This window comes from Rhincodon typus, chromosome 3 (genome assembly GCF_021869965.1).
Source record: "Rhincodon typus isolate 14 chromosome 3, sRhiTyp1.1, whole genome shotgun sequence".
NCBI lineage: Eukaryota > Metazoa > Chordata > Chondrichthyes > Orectolobiformes > Rhincodontidae > Rhincodon > Rhincodon typus.
This window is the reverse complement of record NC_063334.1, coordinates 21,825,815-21,849,298: the sequence shown is the minus strand read 5'-3', so window position 1 is coordinate 21,849,298 and position 23,484 is coordinate 21,825,815. Positions and strand designations below refer to the sequence as shown.

At 40.3% G+C, this 23,484-nt stretch overlaps 1 protein-coding gene across 1 annotated transcript in view; it reads left to right on the top strand.

Annotated features, from left to right (window-relative positions):
• The window catches only part of LOC109921924 (ADAMTS-like protein 1), a 499,722-nt gene that overhangs the window by 403,718 nt on the left and 72,520 nt on the right, over positions 1 to 23,484 (top strand). Inside the window, exons 17-19 of the mRNA XM_048595307.1 lie at positions 7,231 to 7,441; positions 20,602 to 20,781; positions 22,622 to 22,775. Coding sequence (XP_048451264.1) covers positions 7,231 to 7,441; positions 20,602 to 20,781; positions 22,622 to 22,775 — 545 coding nt within the window. The remainder of the gene's footprint in view (positions 1 to 7,230; positions 7,442 to 20,601; positions 20,782 to 22,621; positions 22,776 to 23,484) is intronic.

Genomic DNA, 23,484 nt, shown 5'->3' with positions numbered 1-23,484 from the left:
TGCAAATTACAAAATTTGATGTTGACTGTGAACGTTAATCTTTGTATTGAGAATAGATTTGACATGTGCATAGCTGTATCAGCCTGAGCTTATCATCGGACATCTTCTGTTTAAACCCATGAACACAATTTTCAATTTCCTAATGGTATCCTCTTTTATCCGTACAGAATTTAATGTGAACAGTAAAACACAAGCCCTAAGCTACCATATTTATGAAACAAGAGTCTGTTGTAGATCCAGTATGATGGTTATGAGTTCTTAATACAGTAGAATTAATCTTGGAATGCTCCAACCTAAATGCTAGTACTTGAAATTGTCCCAAACAAAATATGTCACATTGAGAGAGAAAACCAGAAGTTGAAATAAGGTAAGCAAAAGAAAAGTACATCCAACCTCTCAGCATCTGAAAAGATATTTAAATTATCTGGAAATTTGTGAGACTTATTGTGACTCATCCCAGTTATTCACTCTGTGATCCAGCTGCATAGACCATTATTTTATGGGCTATGAAAGTTGCCCCTGTGTATCAATTGAGCCTGGTGTGTTAAATGTAAAACACAAGCAGTAGGTAATCCCTGAGGAATGAAAAGGACCACTGTTGGATAAATTATTATGCAGTTTGCAGCTGGCAGGCATTTAGACTTTGATTTTGGTTTCTAATCTGACAGTGTTGCCAGTATCCTGGGCTGACAACACACTGAACTCTCTGCGTGAACAGCACTCCATTAGATTTGGAACTCGCAAGGAAGATTAATTGGAAACTCCTCAGTAGTTGGATTGGGAACTCCAAGTTTGTGGAATGGTGGTGGGGCCATTCAGATTAGAAACTCCTGGAAGAGGTGGGATTAAGTGCTCCCTTGGGGGATGGATACAAATATCTATTGTGATGCTTGAAACCCACTTTTTAAAATAAATTTGTTTTCATATTAGTAATTTCTTCAGTTTCTAAATAATTAATCCATTATCAATCAGACCTAATTTATGTTTGGAGATTAATTATCTTTTATGCCAGAAATATGTTGGCTGCATTATTTCTGAGTGTAAAATGATGGGCTGAATCTTCCAGGCTTTGGAAGGGCACATGTAGGAATGTAATGGGTAGGACTCAAGGTTTCTGCTCCCAGATGGTAGGTTACATGTTTACTGTTTAGTTCTGAGAACCTTGCAGGCAAGTTGTGCTTCCTGATCGTAACCAGCAGGAACTTGGTTTTGTTACGGACCAGACCAAACCTCCTCAAAGGGCAAGTTCCAGGTGTGATTTGATTGGTCCGTTACTAGGCTTTAAGCAAAACGTACTTTATTCTTATAACACAATTAAAATACAAACAAAAAAAGTTGGCATTACTTAAACTCAATTGAAAAACATAATAAAATAATACATTATTTAACTATGAATTATCGACTGTTCCAATATAGCAGCGTTCCATTAACACACCCTTAGCAAAGGTAAATTCAGCAAAACAAATTTTTCTCCCATGCTATGTCCTTCAGTCCAGGAGAAAGGAACACCAAAAGAAACAATCTAGCAGCAGAGAGAGAATTCAAGTTTTTTGCTGCAGCAGAGAGCAAGCTATATCTGTTAGCTTCAACAGTTAACTCCAAACCCCAACTGAAACCACAACTAAAACCCTGGCTGTGTGTGAACCTGACTCCACTCACTCATGTTTCTTTTATCTAATTTTAAAAGGTAGTCAGGGAGCTCAGAGCTGTTTACCCATTGCTTCTGAGTCCACATCACTGTGGCAAGAGAGACAGCACAGAATAAATCTCTCTTCAATGCACCGTACAGTCACATTTTGCAATCATTAGCATATCATGAACACCCAGGCCACTGGAATTACATACACAAATGCAATCTTATTGGCCAAAAATGTGAACTACCTCCATTCACAAACCAAGTACATGAGGTGTGACCTTGACCCTCCAAGTTCTGGTGATGCTGCTGCCGGGACAGCGAGAGGTGACCCCGTCCTGTCCAGATTGTCTCAGTACTGTGTCTCTCTGAAACCTCCTCCTGTGGGAGCTTTATTCCAAGCTGTGGCAGTGTATACAGAAGGACAGTAGTCTGACAGAGGCTATATGTTATTGAAGCACATGTCATCTCAATTTTCTGAAATGTAACCCAGAACAACTTTGTTGTTGATACATTATTTTAAAAAAACGGCTATTATGTGACTTCCTCAATGTGTCATTGCTTAATATTAAGTCTTAACATACGATATTAGAGACTTTGCAGACTGTTTTCTGCTGTTCTATCAAACTCTCAATGGGTTATTCAGAAACCCCCTTAACCAACATGAAAACTTTGCATAGAGATCCTTCCCTTCACCCTCTTGCTTATACACTTCATTGTTGCCTTGTCATTGGTACTCATTGAGTTACATAGCTGTACAACAAGCAGCTGAAAATAAGTACTTTTGAAACCTTTTCTGGCCTCTGCTTCAGTCCCATTTGGACAGCTGAATGAGGTATTTAACATCCCAATTGTTTGCTGAATTAGTTGGACTCTCGAGCCTTCACTAAGCTTGTTCTCTGTTGCACATGTTGAAGACTGGAGGGTGTCTTCAGTCAGGTCTACAGGAATATCCTGTATCTCCAAACAATTGACTATTGTATCTGTCCATAGACTGTCTGAGTTGCTCCCACCACCAATTCAATAATGATATTTACCAATGCTAATTAATGTTCCAGTTGGCGAAAATTGAGAGGACAGCTAAACTTCCTCACTCCTCTGAAAGCACATGGTGGGGCAGTTTGTCATGCTTAGCACTCCCAATCCAAGCTCGGGACATTTGGTAATGGTGACTGAAACTTTGTTTCAAGCAGCTGAGCACCAGTTGTAATTGTGAATGGGGATGTGCTTATGAGTAAAATTTTGAAGACCATTTTGTGGAATGTGTGGGGAAGAAAGCAGCAGGAAGACACATCACCTTGATTTTCTCTTACTGATGTGGAAAATCCACCAAGTGGAGAATTCAGTGCTTGATAAAAAAAAATGTCAAAATTACAAGACCACTTGAAATCCAAGTGAGATGCAGCTTGGAAATGACCATCACACGGTTAATCACATATCAAAAAAAGTGATTTACAGTTTTTAATCTGCCATGACGTTTCATGATGTTTCTGTTGCTTATATGGTATTTTTGGAGAATGGCCAGAATTGGGATTTAGTGCAAAATGTCATGTAAATTGAGCCATTAAAAATGGAGCAAGGACATTGTTTTGTTGCTGTTTTAAAAACGGCTGGATATTTTGTTCACAGCTAATTCTATATCATCTATCTGTCTAATTTACAATAGCTAGAACTTTAAAGATATAATACTGAGGCATGCTGTGTGATACTCTATGATAGGACTTTGTTTTGAGATGTTAGAAGCTGATATTAAATTACATTAACATAAGTTGACATGAGAGTGAAAAATCTGACGTGAAAAGGATTGGGTATTAGACCAGTAATCTTACCTGTGTAAAAATTGGAAGATTCAGTTACCTCAAAGTGAATCTGACACCTGGAAGGTATGGGTTAATACAGATAAATCCAGAAAACTGCAGCATCTAAGTTGCTGACAAATGTTAAGCTTTGAAAGGGCTTGGTATTTTTCCACAAACATTCAACTGTTGTCTCAGCCACTTAAAAATACTAGAATGCGGATTATAGTTTTTGTGAAATGCGTGTCAAATTGCAATTCCAATGAACTTTGTTTATAAGGTTAATATTCCACAGCCATTGTGATAATGGGCAATTCTTGTGCAACGTTTCATATATCTTATATATAGATGGAACAGAGGCCAAGTTTGTTGGAGCTTGAGACTTCAGAGCTGTGAAATGTGTGCAAATTCAATAAGTGCATGATCACAGCCGTGTTTCTGTAGAGTAGCAAAGAAATACAGTTAAGTCCAAAGTCGCAGTAAACACATCAACTTTAAGTATGTGTTTGTTCTAGACATCAATCGATTTTGCAAGCAATCCATTGACGAATTTCAGGATGAAATGTATTCATATTAAAACATTAAATCAACCAATATGTTTAGCAGACGAAACCCATGAAGTGAAATACTAAAAACTGACTCAAGCTGCTGATGGTCAACTTTGAGCTTTCTTAGAAGTGACCTGGGAGGAAACTGCCTGTCACCACCTTCAATTAGTTTGTGTTGTGAACAAAATACGGAGATTTATGTATACTTAATTTACAAAGGCTTCTAATGGGCTTTCCCATAATTTTAGAAGGGAGGGTTATGCTTTATTACTGGTTCAAAACACTTCTTGATTGTCAAAACTTCAGTATGTTTAGAGTAATTTAAAACTTGTCACTATTTTTGTCTTTTGTAATAAAGTCATGAGTATTAACTAAATAAAATACGTAATGATTTCCTTTTGAAAATGACTATTCAACACATTCCAATTGAAATAATATATTTTCATAATGCTGGCTGAGAATTGGATAGTTTGGGAAGTCAGACTTGCTAAGTTTAGCAAACAGCATTTGGCAAGAATGCATCGCTGAATGTGAACAGCATTGCATTGTACTGCATTCATGCCCAGCAACGATGACCACATCTTTTTGAAACAATGTAAAACTAAATATTTAATAATACTTAATGAATTACCACACTTCTTTACCGCCCTATCAGAGTTTGATATAGACCAATCAATCTTAACTGAAGAATCTATGTGAGATTTTGATTTATTATATATAAAACATCTCCCAATAAAAAAAATTTCTGAGTAAATGGGAAAATGAAAGCCAAATGAATTATTAGGGTAAGTACTGTGAAAAGGAAATACTTGCCCAAATTTAGATTCTTCAAAAATAAATTAATTTTCAAATATTCCCATTCATGGGTTACTTTCTCTCCAGCTACCAAGTGGTGAGGATTTTACCAATCTGTTTGCAGATCTGTTGCAACATTTATTTCCTTATCTGCAATGTTTGCCTTGTTTTTAATGACTTAGGACCAACATTGACTGATAGCTTTGTTGATTCCTTACAGTGAAGGGTCAGGAGAACTTGCATGTGACAGGGGTTTACACACACTGTAGCAACATGCAAATCTGGATTTCACTGCACAGATTAATGTAAAACCCTTTGAACCACACAAAATGAGTCAAATCTTCCAATATACAGATTCTCAGAGACCGGATGTACAATTGAAGATGTACATTATGTTTCTGTGGAATACCTGATTCATGGACTTCCATGGGAATTACCTGGAAAGATTCAGATTCCAGTGGGCAATTTCTCCAGCTTTCTGGGACCCTGCACAAATGTACCCAAGATTCAGAAATCTCGGAGAGCTACACAGTATTTACCTAAATAATGGTCCAGGAAACATTAGATAGATCAAAACCTAGCATATCATTTGGGAAGGAACATAATCGACTCCTACCATCAGCCAATACCTACCCCCTAACTCTTCAACCTAACTACCCTGCTGATCTGATGTGAATAATCACCATCAAAAATGACTACCACACCTATCCCGACTTCTGTGTGGAATGTGAACATCTTACCTTTTAATTTTGGTGTTTTGGTCTGGTTTGGACGAGACATATTCAGGTCAAATTCAGTTTGTTTCCACTACGTTTTGGAGCATTTATTGTAAGAGTGTATGGAAAGGTTGCAATTAAAATACCCCAATTCTCTGAGTTGCTGTAATGTGGAAGTGGGCTTTGTTAGCGGGTCACTCTGCTTTGTTCTGTCTCTCCACATCTTCAAGGGATTGAAATCCACTTGACATGGTGACAGAATCTGAGGCTGAATGGTCTCCTCCTTTAAAGCTGATTCCTCGCTTTGTTGTAACTACTGGTGTCATCTCACAGGCTAGATGCTGATAAGGTTTGTAAGATCAGTTGCAAAGGCTGTTTATTTTAGAAGTTCTATGAACTTTCCTTAAGATTAAATTAATATCGTCCATATTTACAGTCGCTGTTAGTTTTTATAGTTTGATCCATGTCCTACTTTAATTGAGTTCAATCTTCCATTTATCTTGACCACTCAGCTGCTCCACCTGCACGGTTATTCATCATTTCAGTGTCAACATGATCACAGACATTATGTGACAAAATTAATTTAGTAATCCCAATTTTTGGGAACAGACAGGATGCAGTGTATTCATTCATCAGCTGTCACATTTACAAAAGATCATGACCCACAATTCGCAAAGATATGTTAATTTTGAAAGGTCATTAATCCATTACAGCAGGTTACCCCTTTTGTAAAAGACAAAAGAACTGCAAATGCTGTAAATTAGAAACAAAAACAGAACTTGCTGGGAAAACTCAGCAGGTCTGGCAGCATCTGTGGAGAGAAATCAGATTTAACGTTTTGGGTTGAGTGACCCTTCCTCAGAACGCATGATGAGAAAGGCTCACTTGACCTGAAATATAGAACATAGAACAGTACAGCACAGTACAGGCCTTTCGGCCCGCGATGTTGTGCCGACCTATTATCCTACGAAGATCAATCTACCTTGCATACCCTACATTTTACTATCCTCCATGTGCCTATTCAAGAGACGTTTAAAAGTCTCCAAAGTCTCCAAAGTATCTGACTCCACTACCACTGCCCGCAGTGCATTCCACATGCCCACCGTTGAGTTTGCAAATCTCTGTTTACAGTGGCAATCTGATGATCAATGCCACTGTTGTGGTTGGTTGGCTTGCGGAGCTGGTTCATTGTTTCACAGACGTTTCATTACCATCAACAAACACATAGGGCTCAATTCCATATACACTCCACTGCGAAGGAAAACCGGAAGTGAGGTAATCCAGCTCAATAGACACCAGAGTTTAAATAACAGGCAGGAAAACACAATGATGCTTCATTGGAGGCTGCACTGATGATGTTACCCAGCAGCGTAATGAAACATCTGCGGAACAACGAACCAACTCAGTGAGCCAAACAACCAAAACATCCATAACCCAAGCTACAAATCTACTCTAAAACCTTAGATCAATGCCACTGCTTGGAAGATCAGAGCCAATAAACTAAAAGGCTTTCAGGTATTGTGATTTCCTGCCAGGTCACTAACGCAATTTATCACAGATGGTTATGCTTATGTTTAGTCATAGAATCCTAGACTTGCAGGTGACCACTGTGGCAAAATTGCCACACTTTCTTGTTAAAAAAACTACATTTTTACTTCCAAGAAATGTGAAAAATCCACACTTGCCATTAATCTTCTAATTTAAAGTAGATTGACAATGCTTGTGTGTCGTCTTTCCGACAGGTGGGAATTTGGAAAGTGGAGTGCCTGTTCGTCCAGTTGTGGAGTAGGTCTGCAGACAAGGGACGTGTACTGTGTGCACCTTTTAGTTCATGAAAGTGGTGAAACAGTTATACTCAGCGACAAGAGCTGTCTTCAGCCAAAACCTGACAACGTGCAAGCCTGCAATCAGTTCGACTGCCCTCCAGGCTGGCACTCTGAACACTGGCAGCAGGTACTCATTACATTCTGTCAGAACTTCAGCATATCATGAGGCACTGATTTTAGGCTATTCAGCCTAGTCCTGGCTCACTGAAAGACCTAGACCTAAAAGCATCCCAGCTTTTTCTGCCAAACCCTGAAAATTAATCCTCTTCAATTATGTGTCCAAATTTTTGTGAAATTTTCCATTGAATCTGATTCCATCACATTTTCCAGTAGTCCATTCCAGATCCTAACATTCCTCTGTGTTTAAAAATATTCTTTTCTTTTCCCCTTCAGAACCTTTGTTCATAATTTAAAACTTTGGTGATGTTACTGATCCACTTGCTAAATGGAATGATTGCTTCCTGCTTGCTACATTTTTGGATGCATCTATTTAGTCTCCCTTTAAACTTCCCTGCTCAAAGGAAAATTATCTCTGCTATTTCCACATACGTTATCACCCTGATAAACCTCATCTTATACACTCTTCAAGGCTTTAACTTCCTTCCTGAAATATGCTATCTAGAATTGGACTCAAAACCAGGGATCTATAAAGGTAACAGTTGTTCCAATATAAGAAAATATGTGTTATAAAAATATATCTATGGATATACATACCATAATTACAAATGGGATTGAAAGAGTTAGCCTAAATATTATGCGATGGTCAATTTTACACTCCACGTTTACTGCCACTCACATTCAGAAACAGAAGACAGCATGCTGGCATAATGGTTAGCATTGCTGCCTCACAGTGCCAGGGATCTGGGTTTGATCCCAGCATTGGCTGATTGTCTGTGAGGAGTTTGTGTGTTCTGCCTGTGATTGTTGGGTTTCCCCCAACAGTCCAGAGATATGCTGTTTAGTTGGATTGGCCATGCTAAATTGCCCTGTAGCCTTTAGGGATGTGCAGGTTAGGTGAGTTAGTCATGGTAAAAACCCTATGTGGGTTCTGGGGATGGGGGTGCTGTGGGTCAGAGTGGGGTACTCTTCGGAGGGTCAGTGCAGACTCGATGTGCCGAATGGCCTCTTTTTGCACTCTAGGGATTCTATAATTCTGTATCTCCCAATGTTTCTACATCTCTTACAATTGGCCTGCTGATACAAAATTACACATTTGCCTTCAAGTTAATCCAAGAGTTGTGGTATTGAAGACTTGCTTTCAGTTCTGCATATTTCCCTGATAATTTATAACATCCAATGTTCAAATGCAATTAGCAATTTTGTTTGTAATACATGAAAAATAAATATTAAAAGAAAAAGCTGTATTTTTGGAATCTGTGAGGAAAGGTGTGTAAAATATTATATGTATACAAATGTATGCACAGACTTTTTTTTTGAAGAGTTTGAATTTCAAACTAAAGATATATGGGTATTTGTCTATTTTTGTGAAGTGATTTAAATATTCGCTAGGTCGGTCTTTCCAGAACCATGATTTAAAACCAATAAGTTTCAAGAAGCAAGTCACTACAAAGCCTCCAGGAGTGTTAATGCAAGTTTTTTTAATAATATTCCAGGTTTATAACAGGTTAGAGAAGTCATGCAAGTATTAGCTGTAGCAGGATTTAGAATGAGCAAGCTTTCTTTTTTTAAGAAGAAATTATTCTTAATAAATTCAAAGGCTTTTTGGTTCCACTCAAAGGAGACCTGGCTGAGGTCAGAAGTAAATATTGTCTCTCATATTGAGTAAGTTACGTCAGTAAAATATAGTTTGTGAAACTTCCAAACCCAGGAATGTTTGGTTTAACCTCTGCAGATTATTAAAAGAATAGAAAGTTTAGGGTCTTAGCTGTGTGAGCAGTCAAGTGAAAATGGCTTACAGGACAGGAACTGAGAAGAAGCAGTTCAGAACGGACAGAGAAGAGAAATTTCTCTGGCTTTTGATTATCTGGAAAGCAACAATGTTGAGGGTTAGATTGGGGATTTTGTTTTGTAATCTTTCAACTGTTACATTTAGGTAACTTGATTTATTTTACTTTTATTTCCTTTGTGTATTAAATGTTCTGTTTTATTGTGAAATCCAAGTCTGCAGCCCTGTATGCTTCAGTTTCTGTGAAATACTGCCAGGTTAAATTAATCGGGGGGTGAAAAGAACAAAATGTGATCTATCCAGCCAGATTTCATCCTGGGATTTGATTTAACCAGTAGTAAGATCGGCTGGGATCATAACAGTTCTTTTTACGCATGTATCTATTTTTCAAGTTATCCTGTATCACTGGATCAGTGTATCTGCTGTTGAAAGGAGAGGAGTAAAGCCTGATCCAAATCCTTAGCAATGCTTCTCTTGGAACTGAGAGATGCTGCCAAGGATTTTGCTTCTTCTTGTTAAAAGTTGCTTCCACTTAGCAGCCCCCATGAAGTAGATCTTGGGTCAGAAATTGAGCAGAGTGACAGTGACGCTGAGATTTGTGCTGATTCATAGTATTCAGCCTTGAATTTCACTTATTCCATCAATGACCTCTGGGCATCCAAAACCATTCACACGCAGTGAAGCACTTTATAAATGCAATAACTGTTATAATTTAGGAAATGTAGCATCCAATTTGCACCCAGCAAGCTCCCACAAACAGCAGTGAGATATTAAAAGCAGATGATCTGTTCTAGTGTTGTTGGCCAGAGTATACATTTTTGGCAGGACACTGGGTACTTGCTGATAAATTGGATGCAGACAAAAATTAGCGTCTGTATTCAAAATGACAGAGGTAACAACTTCAGACTCTGCATTGAAAACCGCAAATCTTAAAAATGACTGAAACTTTAAGAGTATATCACATTGAAAACAATGCAGTTTATCGTAAGGAATATTTGTATGATATTGACCTTGTGAATGGTAATTAAGGTGGATTTATAAAATGATGGTTCTGCATGACAAATCATCTTGATTTCTTAAGGGCACTGAATTAAACCCTTGACCCTAAATCCAAAGGCACTTGATAAAATAAACCCTGGAACTGGATAAGGACAAGTCCTCATTAGCTGGTTTAGATCATGAGGCTTCAGATTTACTGAACTGATGTATTTCTCATGTTTATCTCTGCTTTTAAAATGTCAGCCTCATGGTACAATTTTTTTCTAAGTTCATTAGTGGGATGTAGGCATTTTTTGCCCATCACTGTTTGCTCCAGCAGAAAATAAACTTCATGGATGGAGTCATCTCTTGGCTCATAGTACTGCTGTAAACTCAATCAGACTGATTCCCTGCTCATGCAGGTTAACTGTTAATCTACTCTGCGTGTCTAAATGCACATTTCCTGATCTTTTAGTTGCACGTTTAGGAAAATTGCTATCATGTAATTGAGTTAAAACAAATACATAACACGTTCACCCAACAATTATAATCTGAACTCTATTGGATTGGATTTCCATGGATACACCTGCAGAGGTACCATTTTGTGTGAATCTGTTACACTCCAGATATTTGTCTTTATGTAAGATCAACAGTTTTGACGAGCTATGCTCAATTTTAAACAATTCCACAAAGAACCTAAGTACACAATCAAAATAAAACATAAGAATCAAAGAACTGTACAATATAGAATAGGTCCTTCAGCCCATCGAGTCTGTACCCCCAAAAATACATTACCACCTACACTAGTCCTACTTTTCTGTAATAGAAATATCACACAGCATTATTGGAATTATTCTGTAGCACATGCATATGATTGGTTCAGTGACTCAGTCTTAAATGTACTCAATAACCTGGCCTCCACAGCCTTCTGTGGAAGTGAATTCCATAGATTCACCACTCTCTGGCTGAAGAAGTTTCTCCTTATCTCCATTCTAAAAGGTCTTCCCTTTACTGTAAGGCTGTGACTCGGGTCCTAGACTCTCCTACCAATGGAAGCATCTTCCCAACATCCATTTTGTCCAGGCTATTCAGCATTCGGAGAATTTCATTTAGATCCCCCTTCATCCGTCTAAACTCCAATGAGTATAGTCCCAGAATCCTCAAACCTTCCGCATATGTTAAGCTTTCCATTCCTGGGACCATTCTCATGAACCTCCTCTGAACCCGCCCCAGGGCCAGTATATCCTTCCTGAGATATGGGGCTCAAAACTGCACGCAGTACTCCAAATGTGGCCTGACCAGCGACTTATAAAACCTTAGTGGTGCATCCCTGCTTTTATATTCAAGTCCTCTCAAAATAAATGCCAACGTTGCATTTGCCTTCCTGACTACTGACTCAACCTGCAAGTTTACCTTGAGAGAATCCTGGACTAAAACTTTCAAGTCTCTTTGCCCTTCAGACTTCTGAATTTTCTTCCCATTTAAAAAATAGTCCATGCTTTTATTCTTCTTATCAAAGTGCATGACCTCACACTTTCCCACATTGTACTCCATCTGCCACATCTTTGCCCACTCTCCTAACCTGTCCAAGTCCTTCTGCAGCCTCGCCACTTCCTCAATACTACCTGTACCTGTACCTATCTTTGTGTCATTTGCAAACTTAGCCAGAATGCCCACAGTTCCTTTATCTAGGTCATTAATGTCCAAAGTGAAAAGTTGTGGTCCCAGCACTGACCCTTGCAGAACTCCACTTGTCACCGGCTGCCGTCCTGAGAAAGACCTCTTTATCCCCACCCTTTGCTTCCTGCCAGACAGGCAATCTTCTATCCATGCTAGCACCTTGCCTCTAACACTGTGGGCCCTTATCTTACTCAGCAGCCTCCTGTGCGGCACCTTGTCAAAGGCCTTCTTGACGTCCAAGTAGATAACATCCATTGGCTTTCCTCGGTCTACCCTGCTCGTTACTTCCTCAAAGAATTCTGGCAGATTTGTCAGGCATGACCTCCCCTTGATGAAACCGTGCTGACTTTGCCCTATTTTACTATACACTTCCAAATATTCAGCAATCTCATCCTTTACAATGGACTCCAAAATCTTATGTGAGCTAAATCTTTAGCTCACGACTGAGGTTAGGCTAATCTGCCTGTAATTTTCCATCTTTTACCTTACTCCCTTTTTAAACAGGGGTGTCACATTAGCCATTTTCCAGTCCTCTGGGACCCTCCATGACTCTAGTGATTCCTGAAAGATCACCACTAACGCTTCCACTTTCTCTTCAGCTATCTCCTTTAGAACTCTGGGGTGTAGTCCATCTGGTCCAGGTTATTTGTCCATCTTCAGGCCAATCAGTTTTACTAGCACCTTTTCCTTGGTGATGGCCACCATACTCAGCTCTGCCCCCTGACTCTCTTGAATTTTTGGGATATTACTCGTGTCTTCCACTGTGAAGACTGACGCAAAGTAATTATTCAGTTCCTCAGGCATTTCCTTGTTCCCCACTACCATCTCTCCACCATCATTTTCCAGTGGTCCAATGTCCACTTTTGCCTCTCTTTTGCCCTTTATGTACCTAAAGAAACTCTTACAGTCTTCATATATATTACTGGCTAGCTTACCCTCATATTTAATTTTCTCCCTCCTTATTTCTTTTTTTGTTGCCCTCTGTTGGTCTTTGTAAGCTTCCCAGTCCTCTGGTTTCCCACTGCCCTTCACCACATTATATGCTTTCTCTTTTGCTTTTATGCTATCCCTGATTTCCTTAGTCAGCCATGGTTGCCTCATCCTCCCTGTACCATGCTTCTTTTTCCTAGGGATAAATTTTTGCTGTGTCTCCTGAATTACTCCCAGAAACTCCTGCCATTGCTGTTCCACTGTCCTTCCTGCTAGGCTCCTCTTCCAGTCAATTCTGCCCAGCTCCTCCCTCATACCTCTGTAGTCACCTTTATTCAGCTGTAATATTGTTACCTCTGATTCTATCTTCTCCCTCTCAAATTGCAGAGTAAATTCTATCATCTTATGATCACTGCCTCCTAAGGGTTCCTTTAGCTTAAGCTCCCTTATCAAGACTGCCTCATTGCATAACACTAAATCCAGTATTGCCTGTTCCCTTGTGGGCTCCACCATGAGCTGCTCCAAAAAGCCATCTCGTAGACATTCCACAAACTCCTTTTCTTGCAATCCACTACCAACATGATTTTCCCAGTCCACCTGCATATTGAAATCCCCCATGATCACAGTGACTTTGCCTTTCTTACACACCTTTTCTATCTCCTGGTTTATCTTGCGCCCCAGCTCCTGACTACTGTTTGGAGGCTCGTACACAACCCCAACTGTTGTTTTTTCACCTTTGCGGTTCATCAATTCTACCCACACAGATTCTACACCATCTGACCCTACTTTGTTTCTTCCTATTGATTTAGTTTCATTTCTTACTAATAAGGCAACCCCACCCCCTCGGCCCACCTGCCAATCTTTTCGATAGGATGTATATCCTTGAATATTCAGTTCCCAATCCTGATCCCCTTGCAGCCACATCTCCATGATGCCTACCACGTCATACCTGCCAGTTTCGAATTACGCTACAAGGTCATTTACCTTATTCCTTATACTGCGTGCATTCAGATATAACCCCTTCAGTCCTATATTAACCCTCCCTCTTCTCATTTTCATTCATTTTTCCAGTGTTTGATTGCTAGCCTTTTCCAAACAGTCTGTCCTATTTGGGTCTGTGCTGGAGACGTTAATAACCTCTCCTGAATTTTCCTTCCCTGTCATTTCTTTCATATTTTTCCACTTAGTTGTATCCACCACTACAGATGTTAACCTGCTGCTTTGTTTCCCACTGGGGCAAGTTTCACCATTCCCTTCCCCCTGACTTTCTAGTTTAAAGTCCTGTTGACCAGCCTATTTACCCTTTTCGCTGGAACATTGGTCCCAGCTCGATTCAGGTGGAGACCGTCCCACCAGTACAGATCCCTCCTGTTCCAATACTGATGCCAGTGCCCCATGAAAAGGAACCCCTCTTTCTCGCACCACTCTTTTAGCCATGTGTTTACATCCCTTTTTCTCATGTCCCTATGCCAATTAGCGCGTGGCTCGGGCAGTAATCCGGAGACTACAACCTTTGAGGACCTGTTCTTTAATTTGGTTCCTCGTTCATGATCTCTGAACAGGTCCTCTTTCCTAGTGTTGCCAGTGTTGTTTGTTCCGGCGTGGACGACAACAACAGCTGCCCCCTGGCTCGCACTCTCACCACTCCCACCGCTCGAGTCATCTTCTGCCTATGGATGAGCAGGTGCCTGGTAACTGGAGGTCCCCTTGAGCATTACTCACTTTTAAAAAAGTGATTCATGGGATAGAGGCTTTGCTGGTCGGGCCAGCATTTATTGCCTGGCCCTAGTTGTCCTTGCGAAGGTGATGGTGAGCTGCCTCCATAAACTGCTGCAGTCCATGTGCTGTAGGTAGACCCACAATGCCATGAGGGAGGGAATTCCAGGACTTTAACCCAGTGACATTGAAGGAACAATGATATACTTCCAAGTCAGGATGGTGAGTAACTGGGTGGGGAACTTGTAGATGGCGGTGTTCCCATGTATCATCTGTTCTTGTCCTTCTAGATAGAAGCGGTCATGGGTTTGGAACATGCTGCCTGAGGAGCTTTGGTGAATTTTTGCAATGCATCTTGTAGTTGGTGCATTCTGCTGCTGAACATTGTTGGTGGAGAGAGTGGATGCTTGTGGAAGTGGTGCCAATCAAATGGGCTGCTTTGTCCTGGATGGAGTCAAGCTGCTTCAATGTTGTTGAAGCTGCAGACATCCAGGCAAGTGGGGGGATTTCCATCATAGTCCTGACTTATGCCTTGTAGATCGTGGAGGGCCTTTGGGGAGTCAGGAGGTCAGTTACTCAGTGCAGGTCCTAGCCTCTGACTTGCTCTTGTAGTTACTGTGTTTGTGGTGAGTCTAGTTTCTGGTCAACGGTAACCCCTAAGATGTTGATTGGAGGGATTCAGTGATGGTAACTCCATTGAATATCAAGGGGCGTTGGTTAGATTGTCTCTTATTGGAGGTGGTCATTGCCTGGTATTTGTGTGACACGAGTGCTGCTTGTTACTTGCCAGCCCAAACCTGGATATTGTCCAGATCTTGTTGCATTTGAACACAGACTGCTTCAGTATCTGAGGAGTCACACATGGTACTGAACATTGTGCGATCATCAGTGCACATCCTCACTTCTGAACTCATAATGGAAGAAAAGTCATTGATGAAGCAGCTGAAGATGGTTTGGCCTTGGACATTACCCTGAGGAACTCTTGCAGCGATGTCCTAGTGCTGAGATAGCTGATCTCCAATGACCACAATCATCTTCCTATGTGCCAGGTATGACTTCAACCAGTGGAGAGTCTGCTCCTGATACCCATTGACACAAGTTTTGGTAGGTCAAATGCAGCTTTGATGTCGAGGGCTGTCACTCTCTCCTCACCTCTGGAATCCGGCGCTTTCGTCCATGTTTGAATCAAGGCTATAATGAGGTCAGGAGCGGAGTAACCTGGCAGAACCCAAACTGAGCATCACTGAGCAGTTTATTGCTGAGCAGGTGCAACTTGTAAGCACTATTGATGACACCTTCCATCACTTTACTGATGACCAACAGTAAACTGATAAGGCAATAATTGGCCAGGTTAGATTTGGCCTGTTTTTTGAGTACAGGATATACCTGAGCAATTTTCCACATTATTGGGCTGATGCCAGTGTTATAACTATACTGGAAGAGCTTGGCTAGGTGAGTGGCAAATTCTGGAGCACAAGTCTTCAGTACTATTGCTGGAATGTTGTCAGGGCCCATAGCCTTTGCAGTATCCAGTGCCTCTAAATGTTTCTTGATATCACGTGGAGTGAATTGAATTGCTGAAGAATGGTATACAGGATATTGCACATGCCTGGAGGAGGCCAAGATGGATCATCCAACTTGATCAGACTTGGACATATACCAGTGATGTGCTGACCAGATTGTGCTCTTGAGTCTATCCAAGAGAGAGTACCGTCCACAGTGACCATCTCCGAGCTGCTGGAAGGTGAAGGTGAAAGGCTTAACCCGTGCATTCTCTGAAGAATCAGTTGTTTCCCCCTCAAGGTAGAGGTGATGACCTCCAACATATAGCTCTTTGAGGTAGAGATTAGCTCAGTGCCACCAGTGCCTACCTGAGAGAAGGAAGTGAATTTGTGGTTGGAAAGGGATAAAAGCTTGTGCAGATTAAGAATGAAGTAGCACTGGTGGTAAAGGGAGACCGCTGCACAATTAGGTTAACTGCGTTCGTTGGCATCTGAGGATACCCCGCCTGCACTTGAGTGGTCATGTTCGGTCTCCAATCAAATAGAGCAATTTCCCTTTGAAAGAAATGTGGATCTTTATGCCCAGCACTTGCCCACCCCACCATTACCATCACCACTGGTGTTGGCTCCAAGATTTTCCTGCAGGGAGACAAAATCAATGATTGTATCTGGTGAAAGTGGATGAAGAACAGTTAGTGACGATGCAGAAGCAAGAAAGGTGCTTTCTGAATGTATAGGAAATGCACTGGGTGCGAAGGGTTAATAGGTTTGGAGGATGACGTGGGTGAGAGACATCGAGTTGACACGATGCATGCAGTTGTGGGTTTTGTAGTCCGTGAGCCTTGGTAATATGCGCCTGCAGTGGCAGAGTTAAATTAAGTGGTGGCCCTAAGAATATGAGGTAGTAGAGAGAAGATAGTGGCACTTGGTCTGGCTGAGCACAGAAGATCATTGATCTGAGACCCTGCAATGATCTGTGCTGCAATCTGTGTCAAGACTGCCTCAATTTGGTGACATGGCCCCTTGTCTGCAGGAAAGAGGTCTTCCCTCCACCAGCACAACCTCCGGATTCCTGCCCACAGCAGTGATGATCGAACATAACATTGTGAGGGGCAGTTCTTGATTTCCAGAATCTGAAATGGGGAGTTGCTGGGCCTTAAGTATGGCACGAATGCAGTTAGGTCCTGGCTGTGGAGAACATTTCCACCACTCCTGACACACAATCCCACAAAGAAGGGCACTTTAGAACATAGTTGCATAATTAATGAATTGAAGCTTGCGTGAGAAAAGTGCTTGTGAGCCATCGCAGGCCAGACACTATGAATCTTGCTGCATAAAAAACTACAACTGACAATAGGAAAATAATGTCCATAGCCTCTGTAGCAATATCCATCATCTTAAAGAAACTGATTTCTAACATGTAATGGATGACTACTTGTTCAATTCAAGATCCTCTTCTACTTAGACCAGTAAGTGCTTTTCCTCTACCTCAGTAGACCAGTTGGCACCTCTGCAAATCTAGCAGGAACTTTCCATCACTTGTGCACCTACAATTACAGACAGATGTATGGTGGACAGTTATATATGTGGACAGACAGGCATATATCTGCACACTGTCTGCCAGTCAGCTTTTCCAGCCGTCTGAATCTTCCTCGTTCACAGTCTGTATTTTCAGACTTTTTGCTGCCATTATTTTATCAGTCACCATGTGGGATAATGATTTCCTTCACTAGCTCAGAGACCATCCATTTGCAACCCAGAGTAAACCTGCTTATAGGAACTTTTTTTTTAAAGCTCAAACCAAGTGAAAGTGGTTGTCTTAGACCACATCTTAGTCCATTTCTGAAGAAGGGTCTAGGCCTGAAACGTCAGCCTTCCTGCTCCTCTGATGCTGCTTGGCCTGCTGTGTTCATCCAGCTCTACACCTTGTTGTCTTAGACCATATTGATTTTTCAATCAGCATCATTAATACAGATTATCTGGTCATTATCACAAAACAGTCTGTGAGATCTTACTGTGCCCAATTTAGTGGCTGCCATTTCCATAATACAACAGTGACACAAGTGTTTAATTGCCTGTAGCAAGTTTCAAGATGTCCTGAGCTTGTTATAGGTGCTATATAAATGCAAGTGTATTTTCCTTTCCCTTTTATCCTTTACAGATCAGTTACGTGAGGGATGCAAAACTCTCTAAATCAAACCAGATGGTGGAAAGTGCTGATCACACCTTAAACCCACTCAATTTTTAAAAATTATTTTATCGATGTAATAACAGTGCCAATCTATCTTAATTGATAGGACCCGGTTTTGAACATAGATTTTGAATTGAAACGCTATGATTACCGAAGACTTTCCACAAATAGATATCTGCTAAAAGAAGGGATTAATCTATTGTTACTTATGATACTGTGGAATTGAGTGGAAAAATGCAGTGAAGCCTCAAAAATTTCTAGTGAAACAGATTGTACTCCAATGTTTTCTGACATATGAAGACGTAAGGTAGATACAAGCCAAGTCTTATGGTAGGGAGAAAAAAATTAACATCAGTTTTGGAAAAGGTCATTTCAATTTTCAATAATCTGTAAGACGGACTCAACTTTGACCTCATTAAATCTGTCATTATAAATTTGGGGACTTCCATGTGAATAAGTAGGATATGAAATATTGTGGAGTGTATGAGAATCCAAACACATATTTTGTAAGGAAGATCTAAAAGTAAAACAAAAAGATGTGTCGCTCAATGCCGAAGTTGTCTGCTGAGGGGAGTCTCGTGTATGTTGATTACCACAAGCTTTGGTTTTGTTCGTAACACAAGAGCTGTACAGAATTTATCATAAGCTGTCATTGTGGAATGTTACAGCTCCTTACAGACGTTTTCAATCACTGCCCCCATCAGATGTTTTCATGGCTGATTAAAACTGAGCCACTCCTGCAGGCATTAAAAAGCTGGAGTGACTGCTTTTATTAACCATGAGAGCACAACCTCTTTTGAAATTGTTAAAAGGCATCCGATGACTGACTTCAGTAGATAACTGACTGTCTGGATTAACCAAGACTGACGTCCACAGTACGAGGTAATGGGTGTTATCCAGCTGTGAAATGAAAGATGGCAAGAAAGAACTTGGAGACAGTAATGACTGCAGATGCTGGAAGCCAGAGTCAATAGATTTGAAGCTGGAAAAGCACAGCAGGTCAGACAGCATCCAACAGGCCGAAACATTGACTTTCCTGCTCCTCAGATGCTGTGTGACCTGCTGTGCTTTTCCAGCTTCACATCTAATGGCAAGGAATTCTGTTGTTGCCCTAATGTAGTGACAAAGCACAAGGAAGTCACCAACATGGATTTAGGAAGATAAAGACAAAACAGTAAGGCCAAAACATCTGGGAATTAATTATGTGCCTGATTATTGTTATTTAAATACTGGGTATTGGCTTCATGAAACTTGGCTGACTTCCAATTCTGTGGCAATTTTTGTTTTGGTGTAGATTAAGGTAGCTTACTTTTTTTTGGAGCCACACGGGAAAGTAAAATACTGACTGTGAATGCCGGTTTATTACTTTCAACATATACAAACCGTGTAAAAAGGAACAGCAGTAGTTCATCTTCTCCAACAAATCTGTCTGCTTTTGATCTGGTGAACTGAGAGACATCAGTATCCTCATGATCCACTATCCCCGACTTGTCATAAATCCACCGACCCCACCCCAGTATGGCATATCCCGAGATATTCATCTCAAGTGTGCAATAGAATTCAGTTTCCATTCTAAACTTGCATATTTCTCTCCTTTTACCTTGCAAGATTTTGATTAATGATTGCGGTTAGTAGTGAAATGTACAAATATTCAATAATTTTGGAAGCAAGCAAATACAGTTTATTGGCTTTCTCTGCAGTACACGCTTTGAAATTGGAATATAAAACTAGAACTGCTGCGTTGTCAGTGGTGGAATGATGTCACTGTGATGTGACTGGTTTACGTAAGAGGTTGCCAGAACATAAATAGGGATAAGATTTTAGAACAGAAATGAGGGTAGGATGTGCATGTAGATATAGTTCATATAACTTTCAGTTCATCACATGTGGCTCTGCATGTAGTTGTTGAAATCACATGTTAGGTTTTGCTAAAGTGGCATTAGTAAAAGGGGCTAATTGATCAAGTTTGGACAGATGCAATTTAGTCACTATTTTGAAGGCATACTTTCTGATTTTCTTTTGATAAAGTATTTTGGCCCATTGACTACTTTGTGTATCACGCAACTGACCAGCATCTATGATTTTGTTTGAGGTTTTGAAAGCTGTTGCCCATTGTTCAATGGTGTTAATACTATCAAGAGAAATAAGGCTGATTTAAATGTATTAGTTCCCCCATTAGTTCTGTTTTATAACAGACACATTTTTCTGATTGTGTACTGCACATATATGTTCCCAGTGCACTTAGAATCTCTCAACAAATCTGCTCCCAGTCCAAGACCAACTGCACAAACTTTCCGAAATATTGGTAATGATGGGGTTCAAATGCATTTCTGCATATTCTTAGCTGAAATGTTTGTGAAATAACTGTCTTTTTAATCTGAAAGTGTTCACAGAGCTGTGGAGGTGGCGTACAGGTTCGACAGGTCCTTTGCAAACAGAGAATGGCGGATGGGAGTTTTGTGGATCTAGCAGAGGAACTCTGCCTCACTCCTAAACCAGAAGTTCGTCGGGCTTGTGGGGACAAAGACTGTCCTGCTGAATGGTTGGCTTCTCAATGGCTACAGGTAGGATCATCTCACTACTGCTCACATATTGGACCAATTTTGAGCTTCTGATTTAGAATTGGGACTCATTCTATGTAAGGATTACAGCAAGCATGTTTCCACTCAAACAGAGTCAATTCCAGGATTGAGAATGGGTTACATAGGCCATTGTCTGTAGTCAGTAATGTCTATTTGAATACAGAGAAGTCTTATGTGAGTTGTAAATGTCTGAGAGTCATGTATTTGCACAGTGGCTATATTTTGTTTCATGTGACATTCCTGACACGCCAGCTCAGCTTTCAGGGAGACATTATCCAAAGAGACCGCTTAAAGAATTTGCAGAGTCCTGATGGTGGAAGGTGTTGCTACCACTGTACTTCTCAATGGAGACCAAGATGTACAGATGGCAAATGCTGCTGCCCAAGTTAGCAGTAAGGTAATGTAAGATTATCAGTGTGGTGATATTGGTTAGGGGAAGATTGTAGTGATTGTAATGAGGTTAACCATGTGGACCTCATAGAATATAAATTTCATGATTGTGGCTGTTAATCTGGTCCAATCAGGAAGCCCTGGCTGACAGATAAAAAGAGTGTCAGATATTCTAATATTTCTGAGAGCTGGAACTGGGCCAGTGTCAAGGACTTTCTACGTGCAAATAAAGATTGACTTAGTGACGGGATACTGGCCTCTGTTGTATTATTTCAATAATTATTACCCAGGATATCAGGAAGGACTCACCTGCTGTCTTTCAGTTATTGTCAGGAGATATTATGCACCAATTGAAGAAGATAGGTGAGATGATCGTTTAATACCTTTTCTGGAAGACAGCATCTCTGACAGTGTAGTACTAATTCCTACTGCATTGGAGTGTTGGCCTGGGATTTGTGCTCAACCCTTTGGAACACGACTTAAACCTATGATCTCTGAAGAAGTGAGAGAACTGGCCAGCCACAACTCTCACTATAGAAAGCAGGCAGCTTTACGAAAGGCTGTTGATGAACCACTGTCATGTTAAAAATCTGGCCACATTTGATCCATTTTATTTGTCAATTGATCATGATTATTTTCGTTTGGTTTAAGATGTACGTGACCATGTGCCTTGTTTACCCTATTTCACATTAATATGAAATATACCACTTTTAAATATGTGTACCAGAAGTAACATTACAATTCCATAAATACTTGAAACAATTCACTTTGTTTATATTTGAAATGATATTGGAGCCATTTTTTTTACACCAGCACATTCACTTATTTTAAGCTCATATCTGCATCGGAGGTTTAGGTGCCATTCATAATCAGTGAAAGGAAATTGAAGCAACTCATCAGTTAGGTGCCTCAACAGATATGATAACCTGACTTAATTCATTACTTCCACATTTTTAGTAAGTGTTTAAGTGATTGTTATAATTATTTTTTAGGCATGGGCCCATGCAGACTCAGATTTGAGAGGCTATCTAATTTACAATAAAAACTTACCAGAGAAATTTTAATTCCATAGTTTCTCTTGCTCAGTTGTCAGAAGGGGAGATGGCAATGGGGTATTGGAGGTGCTGGCCAAGCCCCTTACCATGGCAGGCACGTAGGTGTCTGGTGCTGGAGATATTCCTAATCCATATTTTGACACTCTCCATTCCGCTGGGATGAATGCTTATAGACTCCACACCAGCAGAACTCTTGGGATAGTAACCCACAGGTGTTCAAAGACCAATTTGTATCACTGATTTTAATATATGTTTTTCTCCTAATTGGGATGTATCAGTCTTGATACAGCAACTACAACCTGTAAACAGATCATGTCAGTGCACACATCTAGTTTTTCTTGATGACTTAACCAAGAACAACCCTTTATCTATCCTAGTGTTCAACAACTTGTGGGGAAGGTACACAGAGACGTGAATTGTTTTGCAGGAAAGTGGATAAAGATGGTGTTTCCAACACTCTAAACAACGCTAATTGCTCGCACTTACCTCACCCACCATTGCTCAGATCTTGTTCCTTCCCACCCTGTTCCAGTAAGTTTAACCATTTTCTGCTTAACCATTTTGAAATAACTTCAACTGTTGCATTTAAAACTATAAACTGAAATTCAAAAGTTTAGTAGTTTGCTGTCTTATTTAATGTGCAAAAACTGTTTCAGTCATGAAATAATGCTCCTCAGTAGCCTTGTTTACCAAAAGGTAACAATTCCAAAAGCATTAAATAATTTATTAATCTCAAATCTAAACAAGCCTCAATATTTATATTTTTCAACTTTGCAAGTTAAGACTTTGCAACTGTTTTGATATTCACATCAAGCATCATTTTACAGTTGTTATTTATTCTCAAACCACCTCTGCTTTCAATCCTTCAGGATACTCTAGATCATGAATTGTTCTGTGATCACCATTGTCTTATTTTCTGATTCATCAGTTGAAGATACCAAGCTTGCCAGTTTTTTGTTCAGCCAAATCAATATTCCTGTATGTTGTCTTATCAAACAAGTCTCCACGAGTGCCTGACAACTTGTGCATTTGTCTCTTGAACCAGGTGTACAAGTGTGTTTGAATCACAGAATCCTGTGTGGAAAACAACAACCCTCCCGAAAGCATCTCACCCAGAAGCAGCCCCCACCCTATCCATGGAACCTCATATTTCCCATGGCTAATCCACCTAGCCTAGACATCCGTGGACAATTTCACATGGCTAATCCACCTAGCCTAGACATCCCTGGACAATTTCACA